Source organism: Haliaeetus albicilla, chromosome 9 (assembly GCF_947461875.1).
Source record: "Haliaeetus albicilla chromosome 9, bHalAlb1.1, whole genome shotgun sequence".
Taxonomy (NCBI): domain Eukaryota; kingdom Metazoa; phylum Chordata; class Aves; order Accipitriformes; family Accipitridae; genus Haliaeetus; species Haliaeetus albicilla.
In genome coordinates this window covers 42,923,734-42,936,936 of record NC_091491.1, presented here as the reverse complement: position 1 = coordinate 42,936,936, position 13,203 = coordinate 42,923,734, and the positions used below count along the sequence as shown (strand labels likewise).

The 13,203-nt window shown below is 44.5% G+C and overlaps 1 protein-coding gene across 1 annotated transcript; it reads right to left on the bottom strand.

Annotated features, from left to right (window-relative positions):
* Positions 1-7,131: 7,131 nt before the first annotated feature.
* On the bottom strand, positions 7,132-12,626 carry STRIT1 (small transmembrane regulator of ion transport 1). Its single transcript, XM_069792934.1, has 3 exons — positions 12,342-12,626; positions 7,776-7,875; positions 7,132-7,685 (listed from the first exon to the last, which is right to left on the bottom strand). The coding sequence occupies exons 1-2, from the start codon at positions 12,352-12,354 to the stop codon at positions 7,781-7,783; spliced, it is 108 nt and encodes a 35-aa protein (XP_069649035.1). The 5' UTR covers positions 12,355-12,626; the 3' UTR covers positions 7,132-7,685; positions 7,776-7,780.
* Positions 12,627-13,203: the final 577 nt, after the last annotated feature.

Below are 13,203 nucleotides of genomic sequence, written 5' to 3'. Positions count from 1 at the left end.
AGCCTGTCATTACACCTCAACCCATAAATCACTGGTGCTGAAACGGTCACTGACTAAGCTTCCTTGCACAGCACCAGGCTTGAGAGGCTGCGACCTGGAAGGTGTTGTAGCACTGCTGCTGCAAGAACGATAAACACTGATGCATTTTAATCAACATGCTGTGACAGCACATGGGTACGAGCTGACCACTCTCCAAATGACTGAGAAGCCGCAACCCCCTTTCTAGACAAAGGGAACAGAGCAAGCTGGAGAGATGGCTAGAGGTGAAGGACAGGCCCCATGCCTCAGAAGGGTCCTTCGTCCTGCTCTCTGGTAAGCACTGCTTGCTCACTGCACCCAGCTTTGACGTGAATGTCGAGCAAGAGACCGCGGATAAGTCTGACCCGCTGACGGCTACCGGCAATATAAGCACCCAGTCTGGGATAGCCCATGCAGCTGCACACCGGTCAACCCTTTTGACCTGGATCAGTGCGAGGATGGATTCGTCTACAGCTCCTACAGCTGGTGAAGCACAATAATGTCCTGCAAATCAATTGACCTAAACAGGCCACCAACTCCCCTGGGTCAGTTTCTTAAACATCAGTAAACAAAAACTGCAACAAACAAAATGCAATCTTGCTACATAACTTGGAGTATTTGCTTTGAATAGAAACAAGCCTCTCAGAAAAAGAAACTTAGAAGTCCTCTATTTTCACACAGGAACCAATGGTCTCTGCAGCTTTGTACAAGAACAGTATTTTGAAAAGCAAATGTAATTAATCATGTTCTACTAACCCCAATAAAGGAACACAGCTCCAAAGCCTCTGCTGCACTCCCAGATGAGAGCCAGGGACGGGTCTGCAAATGTAGGTAGGATTTGAGTTAGACCTGGATTACCACACACAGGAAGAAATACCATTACTGATGTACTTGAAAGTATTTCGGTTTCATGCCCGGCGGGTCTGATGCACTCCTGTTACAAGACAGGGTTAAGGATCCAGTCAGCTGCGTTCAGCATTGCTCCTACCTGTGGCGACCCCACCTCCACTGCAGGTCAAACGTAAAACGAGGGTCCGAGCCAGCACACCACAGCCCCGTGTCCCGGGCTGCTCCCGCAATGCCTGAGCTGACGGGGAGGGAAGGAGGACATGCAGATGGCGATCCCCACCTCAGCCCTGCCACGCCATCAACCCCAGCCAGCCCTGCTTCCACTCGGCACCACAGGACTGCCCTGCCACGCCCTGCCCCTCAGTGCCCCTCCGCAGCTCCACCCCCTTCCAGAACGTTCCCCTGGCCCCACCCTTCAGTGCCCCTCCGCAGCTCCACCCCCTTCCAGAACGTTCCCCTGGCCCCACCCCTCAGTGCCCCTCCACAGCTCCACCCCCTTCCAGAATGTTCCCCTGGCCCCACCCCTCAGTGCCCCTCCACAGCTCCACCCCCTTCCAGAACCTTCCCCTCACCCCACCCCTCAGTGCCCCTCCACAGCTCCACCCCCTTCCAGAACATTCCTCTCACCCCGCCCCTCAGTGCCCCTCCACAGCTCCACCCCCTTCCAGAAGGTTCCCCTGGCCCCACCCCTCAGTGCCCCTCCACAGCTCCACCCCCTTCCAGAACATTCCTCTCACCCCGCCCCTCAGTGCCCCTCCACAGCTCCACCCCCTTTCATAAGGTTCCCCTGGCCCCACCCCTCAGTGTCCCTCCACAGCTCCACCCCCTTCCAGAAGGTTCCCCTGGCCCCACCCCCCAGTGCCAGTCTGTAGCCCCCCCTTTCCAGGAGGTTCCGGGGTGCCCCAGCCCACCTCCTTTCTGGCGCGAGGGTCTCCTCCAGGCCGTCTCCCTCCCGACCCGGCCCCAGCAGGGCTGAGGGGGCGGCCATCCCATCCCGTCCCCCCCCCCATCAGCCCGGAGGGACGCCGTTCGGAGCGAGGGCTGCTCCCACCTGCCGGGACCACGGTCGGACAGCGCCGGGAAGCCTCCGGGGAGATCCTGGAGCGGGACTGCCGTAGCAGAGGGGAGCGGGCAGGACCGACCGCGTGGTATTTTTCCGCTTTCCACTTCAACCAAGAGAAGACCAAGAGCGAGGAAGCGTCCGCCATTAACGCCGCTGGGGAACACTAAGGGGGTTAGGGCAGGGCCCGCAGTTAGTGCTACGCTTAAAGCCAGGGGTGGAAGGCTCAGCTAAGCTGGGCCTGGAGCCAGCAGGGGTAAAAAGCAAGGAGGTGGTGGGGAGCAGGCTGGCGTGCTGGTGTTAGACTTTGGGGCAGAAGAGACACGAGAGGTGGGCGAAGCGCCCCGAAAGCCCCTGTTTTTGGCTTAGGGCTGGAGCGGGAAGGTCTCCTTAGGATAAACTCCGGTCTACAGGCAGGCTTTCTCACCACGGCCCCGCTCTGTACGCAGCAGAGAGGAACACAGTAATGCTCTTGTATATACAGATATCCTTAAATTGGATTACAAGCATTAAAAGAATATAAACAAGAGACTGGAACAGTTACCAGGAAGCCACCCGCAGCATCCCGGGACAGATGGACGGACACTCACCCCTAATCAACTTACTCAAATAGCTCTTCAGCAGGTAACAGGGAAAGCCAGGCAGAGGCTGTGGTGCAAACTTGGCAACCGTTCTCTGGAGCAATACGAACCCAAACGTTCCCACTTAGCTTTTGTAAAAACAAAACAAAACAAAAAATAAAACAAAAAAAGATGAATAATAAATTAATCAGTAACAATCATCTTGGATCACAGAAAACATCATCCTATCTGGAAGGAAACAATAGAAATGAAAAGGGGGCTTGAAAAAGATGTCCACCCTAACCATGCGCAGGCCACCTTTGCTCATAGAGAACTGGATCTCAGGTGATGCGATACAGCTCTTTAGGCCTTAATGGCGTTATACTGTAATGAAGCCAGCATCCCCTCCAGCATCATAACAATGCAAATGTTCTACGTTCTGGCACGGTGACAGAAAAACTGAAGCTATCGCCACACTTTAATAGCAAGGCACCTGAATTTCGGAAGAAATCTGAGTGTGTATATTTTCTTCTTCTCCTAACTCATTAGCATCTCTCCAAGAGAAAAAACTTAGCACCCAAACACTCGTTTTATTTTTCCAAGAAGAAAAAACCCAAACCTTTTGTTACCCAATACACCCCTGCAAGTGTGGGAAGCTTCAGCACCGCGTTGTATAGGCTCATTATGAAAAGATGCCTGAGTGGGTTGTCCTGAAGGTGGTTGCAGAAGGCCACTTTGCAGTGGTCTGTGCACTTTAAACAGCATGTGGGATGCATATTTTCTTGGAATGATCCTCATTTTGTTACTTTACAAAACTGGCAGGAACTTCTTTTCCTTTGTATATAGCAAGTTGGCTTGACACTATTGAAGCCAACGTAGAAAGTTATTTTGTTTTGCTTTGCCAAATCAGATCTTTCTGCTCTCAGAAATCAGGTAAAGCTAAAACATATTGCATTGTTTATATTTTAGCTCTGTAAGATTTTAATTTGAAACATTCGATTTCAAATGGTGGTAGACACCTGAAAACACCGCTTGGGTCAGCTGGATCTTTCAGAACTGTTTTCATCAGTGCCTGGTAAATAAACTGAAATGTAAAGATACATACATGGTCACTACGAAGTCACTGTCTGCGCCTGCTTGTCCTGGCAGCAGCCGTGGACGGGCAGCTCGCGGGCCCAGCCGTGCAGTGCCATCCGCAGGATGCGCTGCAGCCGCAGTGGTCAGAGCCCAGATCAGCGCTGCGAGGCAGCTGCAGGAGAGCTGCTGCGGAGAGCTGCTGCTGGCTCCGTACTGCGCTGCCGGCGGAATGCAGCACCAGATACTGCTGACAAGTTGTGCAGGGGAAGAAACTCCCTATTTACTTTGTCCGCTTGCAAAAGGAAGAATGAGCTCGTAAGAAGACAAGACATAGACTGGGACTTCATGTAATGGCAATCAGTTTCTCAGCATCAGGTTTTCTGGGAGAGTTTGAAAAATACCAGATAATTGAACTACATGTGCATCTACCACTGTCTTCAAGGAGCCTCCCTGTTGTCTAGAGTTCGAACAGTCAGAACTAGTATCAGTCTGGATGGTCTCAGTCTTAGAAAATGAAGCATTGGTCCTTAAAATGAGATAATAAGGTATCTGCTTGAAGTATAGGCTTAAACTAGCCTCTTAGCTTATATAGTCTACGTGTATGAGTGAGTTAGAACGGATGTTCTCATCTGGAAGTGACCAGAAGACAGTTGGTGATGCTGGAGGTCCTCGCATGGAAGCAGCAGCTGCTGCAGAGATTAGCAGTCTCCAGCTCTCCAAGAGACTGCAGGGTTTATCCCCTCTCTTTCAGGACATTTGATGAAACAGGAGTGCCCCTTTGCCCTCAGTTCATTCACAGGTGAAGTAACTTGGTGTTAAGAGAATTCCCAAAACAAAATGTCACGCTTCAGTGCTGCTGCTAATAGCTGCTGGAGTTGCAAAGGCATTTTCATGGTTGTGCTACAGTCAAATATATTTCTTTTTTGTTTCCATTCCTAAAGGATAATAGACACTGACCACAGACGGAGACAGGATGTCTGATTGATGTCCCTTCCTCATGTTCTCAAAAGTACACAGATTGCATGAGCAGGATTCAAAAAAAGTTTCTTTCTCTATCTAACCCCATCAAGGGTCACTAAGATTTTTTTCACATTCCCTTAAAAATACCTCTTGCTAGGATTTTCAAGACATGCTTCCCCCAAGCAGTTCTCTAACAAGGGATTGAATTATTAATTATTTAGTCTTCTGAGAACAGAAACTTTTTAGTACAAAAATCTGCGAGCGCACAAGCTCAAAGCTGTCTGTGAAAATGCAGTGGCTCAGATAATCTGATGATCATTTCTGATTTAAATGACCAGGTCACATTATCTAGAGGGTGAATATAATTATCTCAAGTTATAATTAAAAAGGCAAAACGCCTAGTACAGGATAATCAGGAGGCGACAATGAGTCTGAACCACAATTCTAGACACACTATGCTGTACAACAGACCTCCCAACCTTAAATAAGTCCGATGTTTTCTTTTTGAAGGACATACATGTTTCTGTTTCATAACAATAGATTCCAAGAAATTTTCCACATAATAAAGCTAAAAATACTTCCTCAGGCCTCACAAGAAATTAACTCTTGCCTGTTTCTAAAAAGTTTGAAGTTCCTTAGCTGATAGCACCTATTTTAAAAGTTTGATATTCAGCAATGTGCCCCGTAAGGCCAAGTTTCTAAAGAAAGGCGTAGGAGTACCATACCAAGGCTGATTCAGGCACTACAGTATCTTCAGATGACTGCAAGGCAAACAGTTTAGTATACTACATTTTGGTACATCATGCAACACCTACCAGCACTTGTGTGGTACATACAGCCTGTCTCACCTAAAGGCCTGTGATCCTCTCAGCTTCTACCCTTGTTTGACAGGTGAGTCTGAACTGCCTCGGTAGACGCACATGAGCGTGCTCACTGACAGCAGAGCATGAAAACTGGGAAATACAGAGAATCAGCCCACCCGCCCCTTGGACTGAACTAAAGAAATGGTTCTCTCGTGCCTCTTCCTCCTCTTAATGACTCAGGAAACATCTAGGAGGATTTAAGAACATGTGAAGTTAAGGCATTAAATACGTGATGGAAGGCTCAGCCCTTTCTGCTACGTAGTCCATAGTTAGATGCAGTCGACTGACATGCAATGCATTCATCTGAACATTAGCCCCCATCGTCAGTCTCCTTGCTGTAATAGCACTGCTGCCTTTCTTCGCGTGGCTTTACCTACACACCGCATGTGTGAGCTGCCCCTATTCGACGTTATACAGTTTTCCTAACCCTGCAACCAGTATTAAAATGTTATCCTTGTATGCCAGAAGCTTAATGTTGGAAGTAGTACTTGCCTCTTGTTACCATCAATCAGTTCTGTGTCTTCTCTGCAAACAGTCCTGCAGAATTTCATGCGAGGACCCGATAGTCATGGAGACTCGTGCATAAGGAGATGTCAAATATTGTCGTGCTCAGGCACCAACGCAGGATCACCTGTCCTCCTGCAGCATGCCCAAGAGATGTTTGTCCATCTGTTTCCAAAGGTTCCCAGTAATCAATAATAATACTGATTATTATGCCTAAAAATTTCTTCCAGTGCTTCAGTGCCTGGACAGCCTGAATCTTACTTTCTATTTCTTCGTTACTTCTTGGCCTGTTTATCACCAAGAAGAGATTATTCCCTTCCTCTTTCAAAAAGTCTGATATACTTAAGACTTACATTTTCTCCAGTCTGCTCTTAGGCTGAACCACTCCAGTGTGCTCATCTTCTCACTGGTTAAACGTTACAAACCTCAGTTCCCCCTTGCTGCTCTCCCCCGAGTTTCTTCCCACCAGCCCATGACTGGTTCCCGTGGTGCCCAAGGCAGCTGCAGCAGGCTGGGGAGGCCTTACCATTGCTGGTAGAGCAGGGGGTGATTTCATGCATCTCTCAGGCCTTTTTTCTCATAATCATCCCATACAAAGTTTCACTTTTCACACCAACATCATGACATTGCTGACCTGAATTCAGGCTGTCATACATGGCAATTCAAGGCTCTTTTCTGAAAATTGCTATCCAGCCAGCAGCTCCCTGTCCCGTATTTGTGCTTTTTAACAATTCCTGTAAAGTGTAGGAATTAAATTTTCACCTATTGCATTGCATTTTTTTCCAGACTAGTTATTTAGTTCCATTTTGAATTCTAGCTTTGTTCTCCAGTCTCGCTGGGTTGCACTCCAGCTGGTGCCAGCAGAGGGGGGCTGCCAGCATGCCAGAAAACAGGACTAGATTTCTACATGGTCTCAATCCATTTCAGTGCCCACTGAGTCCAGCAGCATTTAATTTGACAAGAACCGGATTGGTTGCCAATGGAAAAAATACAAAATTGGGCCCTGAACATCATGTAAACAGAAGAGACCAGCAGTTAATTTGGTATTTATCTATATACTATTAAATAAAACCCAAATATTTTATGATTTAGAAAGTCTAAGTCATACATTTTAGGATGCATTGCTTCCATGTAACTCACCCTGTCTTCCTTTGATTTTCTAAAGGCCTTTTTTTTGCTTTATGTATTAGTATGCTTGTATGACTGTTTGTTTGTTTTTTTAAATGAGGAATTTAAATGTAGTTTCAGAAAATTTATTTAGACTTCAGATCTTTATACTTCAGATCTTGGGACAGGGAGAGTGTACCACCACAATATTTTAAGTTTAACAATTTATTTTTTACTACAAAACTTAAAAAATTATCTTAACTCACTTAAAACTTTCCCAAACACATCGAGATGCTTCTTCCCCAGCTTGGCACATATCACAAATGAGGTTAACTCACTTTTTTGTCCACCATTGCATCACTAACTCTGGGAATACTGTTTCCAAAACTGCTTAAATTGAGGGTGGCAACAACAAAGCAGGCTGCAGAACAGGCAGGTATCTGACCTACCACTGGACTCCAAAAACTACTCCCACAATTATGAAACATTTGAAAACTGGGAAATTGGTTTGATGATTCTTCCCAATGTTCTAATTAGCATTTCAAACCTTTGTTGTAGATAAAAAGTGTACACCATGTTTACAGTGTTGATATTAAAAATAACTCATTTTATACATATTGTAGTCATTAGACATTTCAATTTAACTTTCAGGTTCTTCTAATCAACATAACTGTAAATTCTTCTGTCCTGTAAAACAAAGAAAATTACATTTTAAAAGGTGGCAGTGCAAACCAAAGAAAGCATGGATGGTATATGATAACTGTAGAAGTCACTTACTTCTATCAAGAGAAGACAATGTAAACCATTAGTGCACAACCCACTATCCAGCCAACTGCAAGGAGTATAGGTACAATGAGACGTGAAAGCGGGACTTGGGCTGAAAGAGAAAAGATGGTCTTTTTCAGGAAGGCCACATTACATTGATGCTGAATTAACTAAATGAAACACATCAAAACCATGATTATCACAGAGCAAAAAGATATCTGTGAGCTTGGGCCACATTATCTATGATTGCTGTTTTTAGCATGGAGTCACCGTATCTTGGCAGGCCTTCTAATGAGAATACATAGCAAAAGCCCAAAGAGATTTCCACACTATGGTCTCTGCAATCAGATAGGTACAAGGCTTAGCGCTTCCAAAAGCGGCAGGGTACAGGGAGGAGACAAGCACGCTTCTGCCCTTGGTCGCCACAGGTCATCAGGAGAACATCTGTACTGGGCTTTATTGATATCAGCTATCCCGGCAGATTCAGGATTCAATCCCTGACATGTGCAGCACCTTCTAGAAATCTCATTAGGCTGGCAACAGCAGATTAAAAATACAGCGATTATTTCACATCACACCCATTTAAGATCAGTGTGCCTGGGGCTGCAATAAGGGGATGCTGTATGAGTTCCCACACCCCGAAGGGACATTTGCCAGCAGCTGTGTGTCAGGGATTCATAGCTCATCTCTGTGTTTTCTGTGCAGGGTGCCTGACTTAGCCCTCTCTTATCCTGTCACTACAGTGATACAGGGTAGTTAAGGTTGATGTAATTACCTGCTGCAAGGGTGTTCCCCACTTTCAAGTAAGAAAATAACATAAGTTTCCAATGTGAATGTACCACCTGCCTGGCTGAGTTGGGCCAGGCACAAACACATGACATCTCGCCTGTATATTGCCCACTAGTCCTAGAACAAGCTAAAAAATTACATGGAGACATGGAGTCCAGTGCAGGCAATAGTTCTTCAAGGAGCATGCAGAAAGCAGGACTAGTGCTTGATAGAAATATGTTTCTATACAGCATCAGAATTTCAAAGACCCATCTATCAGTTTCCTACAAATAGCAGAAGCTTGCCAGAAAGCAGCATATCAACCTTTGAGATCATATTACTACCAATATATTACAACATTTGAAAGCACATCTTTTGCAGTTAAAAGATTTCCTTCCACGTTTTTGAAAGGATTAATAATGTAAAACTATTCACGACACCTTGCACACTAGATCAAGCAGACAGATTTTGGATGGATGCTCAATAATTTAAGGTTTTCCACATTGCTCTTTTAAAGCTATGCACAACACAAACATGTCTCACCATGATATTGCATGGTATATCTACTGAAAGGGAAAGAGAGAACATATAGATAGAAAATCTGCGTGTACTGCCATAAAAATATTAAACAGATAAGCAACCACACAGCAAAAAGATAAAATCCTGCTCTGAAACTGAGTGTCCTTTTGCCACAGGGGAGTCCCTTACCTGTTTCATTTAAAGACTGTTATTCCTTTGACACTTCGTAAGGTAAAGCTACTTCTGTTGGGAATCATTTCTCTTCACTTGCCATTTTTCTAAAGGTCCTATTACAAATAAAGGGCTGAATCCTACTTGGGGTACATGGAAGAGTTTTGACAGAGCTCTGCCGAGTTGCCATTGTGTCTACTGCATGTGGTGTTTTATATTATGAGATCCAGTTTAAATGCAGTAAGATAAGAGAGGCAGGCAAGTCCTGATGGGTCAGCAGGAATGCTGTGCCCAGCATTTGTCATGAGGCAGCAAGCAGCTGGCTCCAAGGGATAGAGTTTCATGGGAGCCATTGGGAGTACTTGTGTTTCATAGTTTAAGAACAGAAATGACCATGAGATCATTTGCTCTGATCTCCTGTATGTCACAGGACAGATACCCCAAGACTCAAGTTCGAATAAAGCAACTGCTTGGAAGACTATATTTTATGCCACGAGCAGGAGAGACTGAAATGCGAGATATGCACAAGGCTCAGGCTTGGCTGGGTCAGACATCTGAGCAGGTAACCCCTTCGTAAGGCCTCAGAAGAAGGTGACAAACTCCAAGGTCCCAATATTTGGTCCAAGAGAAAACTATCCTGAGTCTAAACCCAAGAATCGGTATTACCCTCGCCATGGAGCAAGGCTGTGCGCACCAACAGCCAGAAAGAGAGCATCTGCATTGTCTGCTTTCCAGCCTGGGGTGGAGATGGGGTGTGGGGGGACGAGCCGCAGAGAAACAGAGTACTTCTAAGCAACTGTGTTTTGGAAAGAAACAAATCTTTTCTGACACCTGCAGGTAACCAGCTAAAACCCTAAAACATGAGGTTTCATTATAATCACCATTTAAATGAATGCACATGCAAGCAGAATACTGAGGGAAATAATGTGGGTTATTGCAGTCACAAGTATTGCTTTCAAACAGACCAAGGAAACAAACCCTGGCTTCTGGGGTTTGAGCCAGAGCCTGCTGAAATAAAAAGGCCAATTCTGGATGGCAGCAAGAATAAATAAAGGAATCTTAGTGTGACCTGTGTATATAAGCTGGCGTTCTAGCTACAAATTACTTTCTTTTTCCCCTATTACAGTAATTTTTCTCTACTTCAAACATGAATTTATCTCAAAATAAACAGAAAGAGGCTGGTCAGAGCAGCAAACACACAGCACTTTTGCTGTGCTACAGCAGGGTTCCTCTGCATGTGATAAACAGACTCCTGAGCTCTGAGCTTCTGTAGGTTGGAAGCCCTGGGAATTGCCCATCACGGGATGCCCAAGCACTACCGTGAAGTCAAGGATCCCTCAACTACAGGATACAGCAGCACAGGTTTCCAAGCTAAATACAGCCTAAATATACTGACAAACTTAATCTGATCACTATCTTCTTTTTTTTTTTTCCTGGGGTTTATCTTTTATCCAGAACTAAGTTGGCGTGGTTTTGCTGTCTGTAATTGGTCAAAACTCCTACCAGTTACCAAGGGAAAAATGATGCCTGTGGTCTCACTGAGCTGCCTTCACCCCCAAAATGTCTGGGCCTGACTGCACTGACAAGGGTGCTCCAAGATACCAGGTGGAAAAAGCTCCCACTTACTTTAAACAGGCAGAGGCTTGACAGGTAAAGAAGGGAATGTTTCCCTGCCCGAGCCTGTCAAGCTCAAACTCGCAGTCTTATGTTCCCTACTCCAAAATGCCTCAGAATTTCACAGAAGTTTTCTTTGCGTCTTCTCTCATGTAGGCTACACATGCACACACGTAACCAAACCACTAACCCGTCACTGGGGTGGCAGCTTGAACGCTACACTGATGAGCAGAGGAGGAGGGAATGCGTGGGCATGCCCAGAGGACCACATCTCCTGCATGTCTCCCAGCTGCCAGCCCCAATAGACAAGTTTTTCCCCGTTCTTACACGCTGCCTATAGAGGCTACGGTGCTTCGATATCTAATTTAACCACAGAACTGGACAGGCTTTTGTATTGATGGCATTTGCCAGCTTCATATTTAAAAGTCATGCAAACCCTGCAGTTATTAGTTTCAGCGAGGTTGCCCAACCATTTCTAACCTGGGGTTGGGCTGGAGGCATGCGCGGGCAGCAGGCAGTCAAGCCCAGCTGCGACTCTCGCTGCACCCAAGGGCCAGTGCTGGTGCCAGGCTGGTCCGTCTCAGTGATTATGGCCACATTGCTTTTTTTGTTTGTTTTTTTGTTTTTAAAAATATTTAAACACAAATAACAATACACATCCCACCAATGCAAAATATGGTTAAGTACTAATTCCTGGTGGAATACCAGTATCAGTATAATTTCTATGGATATCAATGAAAACTAAAATTAAGAAACAGCATTTAGTATCCTGTTGCATCTGAGTTTAGTAGAATTCTGCTATCCTTCTTAGATACCAGCGGTAGTGGTGCAAAAAAGGGAGATAAAGGTCTTTAAAAGCTTTTAATGTAGCTATGAAGATGTATTAAAAATATTACTTTTACAAGGAAAAGTACTACCTGAATAACTGTGTACACAGCTAACGCCATGTTTAAAATTACAGTTGTTTCACCATCTGAACCTCTTAGGTGAAGTAAATAGAAGATGACAATGAATATAAAATGCATTTTTATAAAATTGCTTTTCTCCTTCAAGAAAGTGGAAATGTGCTTATAATGAGAAGGTCATTAATAAAATTTCATTTTGCTCTGCCACTTCAGCTTTGTGGGGTTAAAATCTAAGTTGTTATACATTAACCTAGCATTATGCTAAGATTTCAGCTACACAGACAGTATATTTAAAATGCCATCATACAAAACTTATTTTACACAGTTCCATTTAATTGTTAGTCAAATTAAAATTACGACTACGAAAAAACTAAAGAGAAAAAAAACCTGGTAGCATTCAGAAATACAGGAGGAACCCAAGCTACTTGAAACTCATTGCTGTTAATAGAATTAGCTTTTAAACTGATTACACTTACTGAAAACTAAAATATATAGTGCATCCTACAAGAATACAAATAGCTGAGTATTTTCACATTACATTGCTCAGATTTATGAATTTTAAGAATACATTGTTACATTCACATTTAACTGTGCATCTTACCTGGTTCTGCCATTCCCCCCTCTGCTAGTTTTATTGGCAAGTTTTAAGGTTTGCCTCTGCAGTTGTTCTTGTGAGCCCCGTGATGCTTTAAATAGAGCAATATTTGGAACGTGCTGCAGCTGCCTTGCTCACTGATGCCAGTTTTTGGCTATATGCATTCAATTGTCTAAAAAGGCAGGAGTTCAAGCGATTCAAGGTTACCTTTTCCTATTCCTGCAACTGCACATCTGTTTCAGAGAAAGCTGAATAAAGAGGGATCATTTTTTGAACAGGGAGAGAAACAAGGGCGAAAACTGCTTTATGGTCTCTTTACAGCCATGAAACACCACATGATATGTTCATGTAATATTTATGTGCATCCACATATTTAGAGCATGACAGGGCGCCAGTTCATTCTTAGTCTCACACATCTCTCATCCCTCTCCTATCAAAAAACCAAGCCAAGTCCTACACAGTAATACTCGTATATGTATTTCTATAGTTAGTAGTTACTTGCTAAGCATCATCACGTATCTTGTACTCCACAAAGCACAGAAGCACGTTTAGCATCTTCCCTCTGGAAGGTTACAGTTGCAGTCACAGGTTTTCATTACTTCCTTGGGTACTGGGTAACAAAATTCAAGGGAGGAACATTCCTAAAATAATCTGAGAATGATTTTGTCCTAAATAGCATAAATCCTTGCAAACTTTCTCTAATTCAGAAGAGACAAAACATGGAGATGAGTGTCAGATATGAGCCAAAAGAACAAATTGCACACTAGCTTGTATTGCATAAAAGGAGAGCTCCATATAAAGATCCCTTGGAGTGATCCTGGCCACAGGTTTTGACCAATAAGCATAAGAAGCCCATTCAAAGTTTATT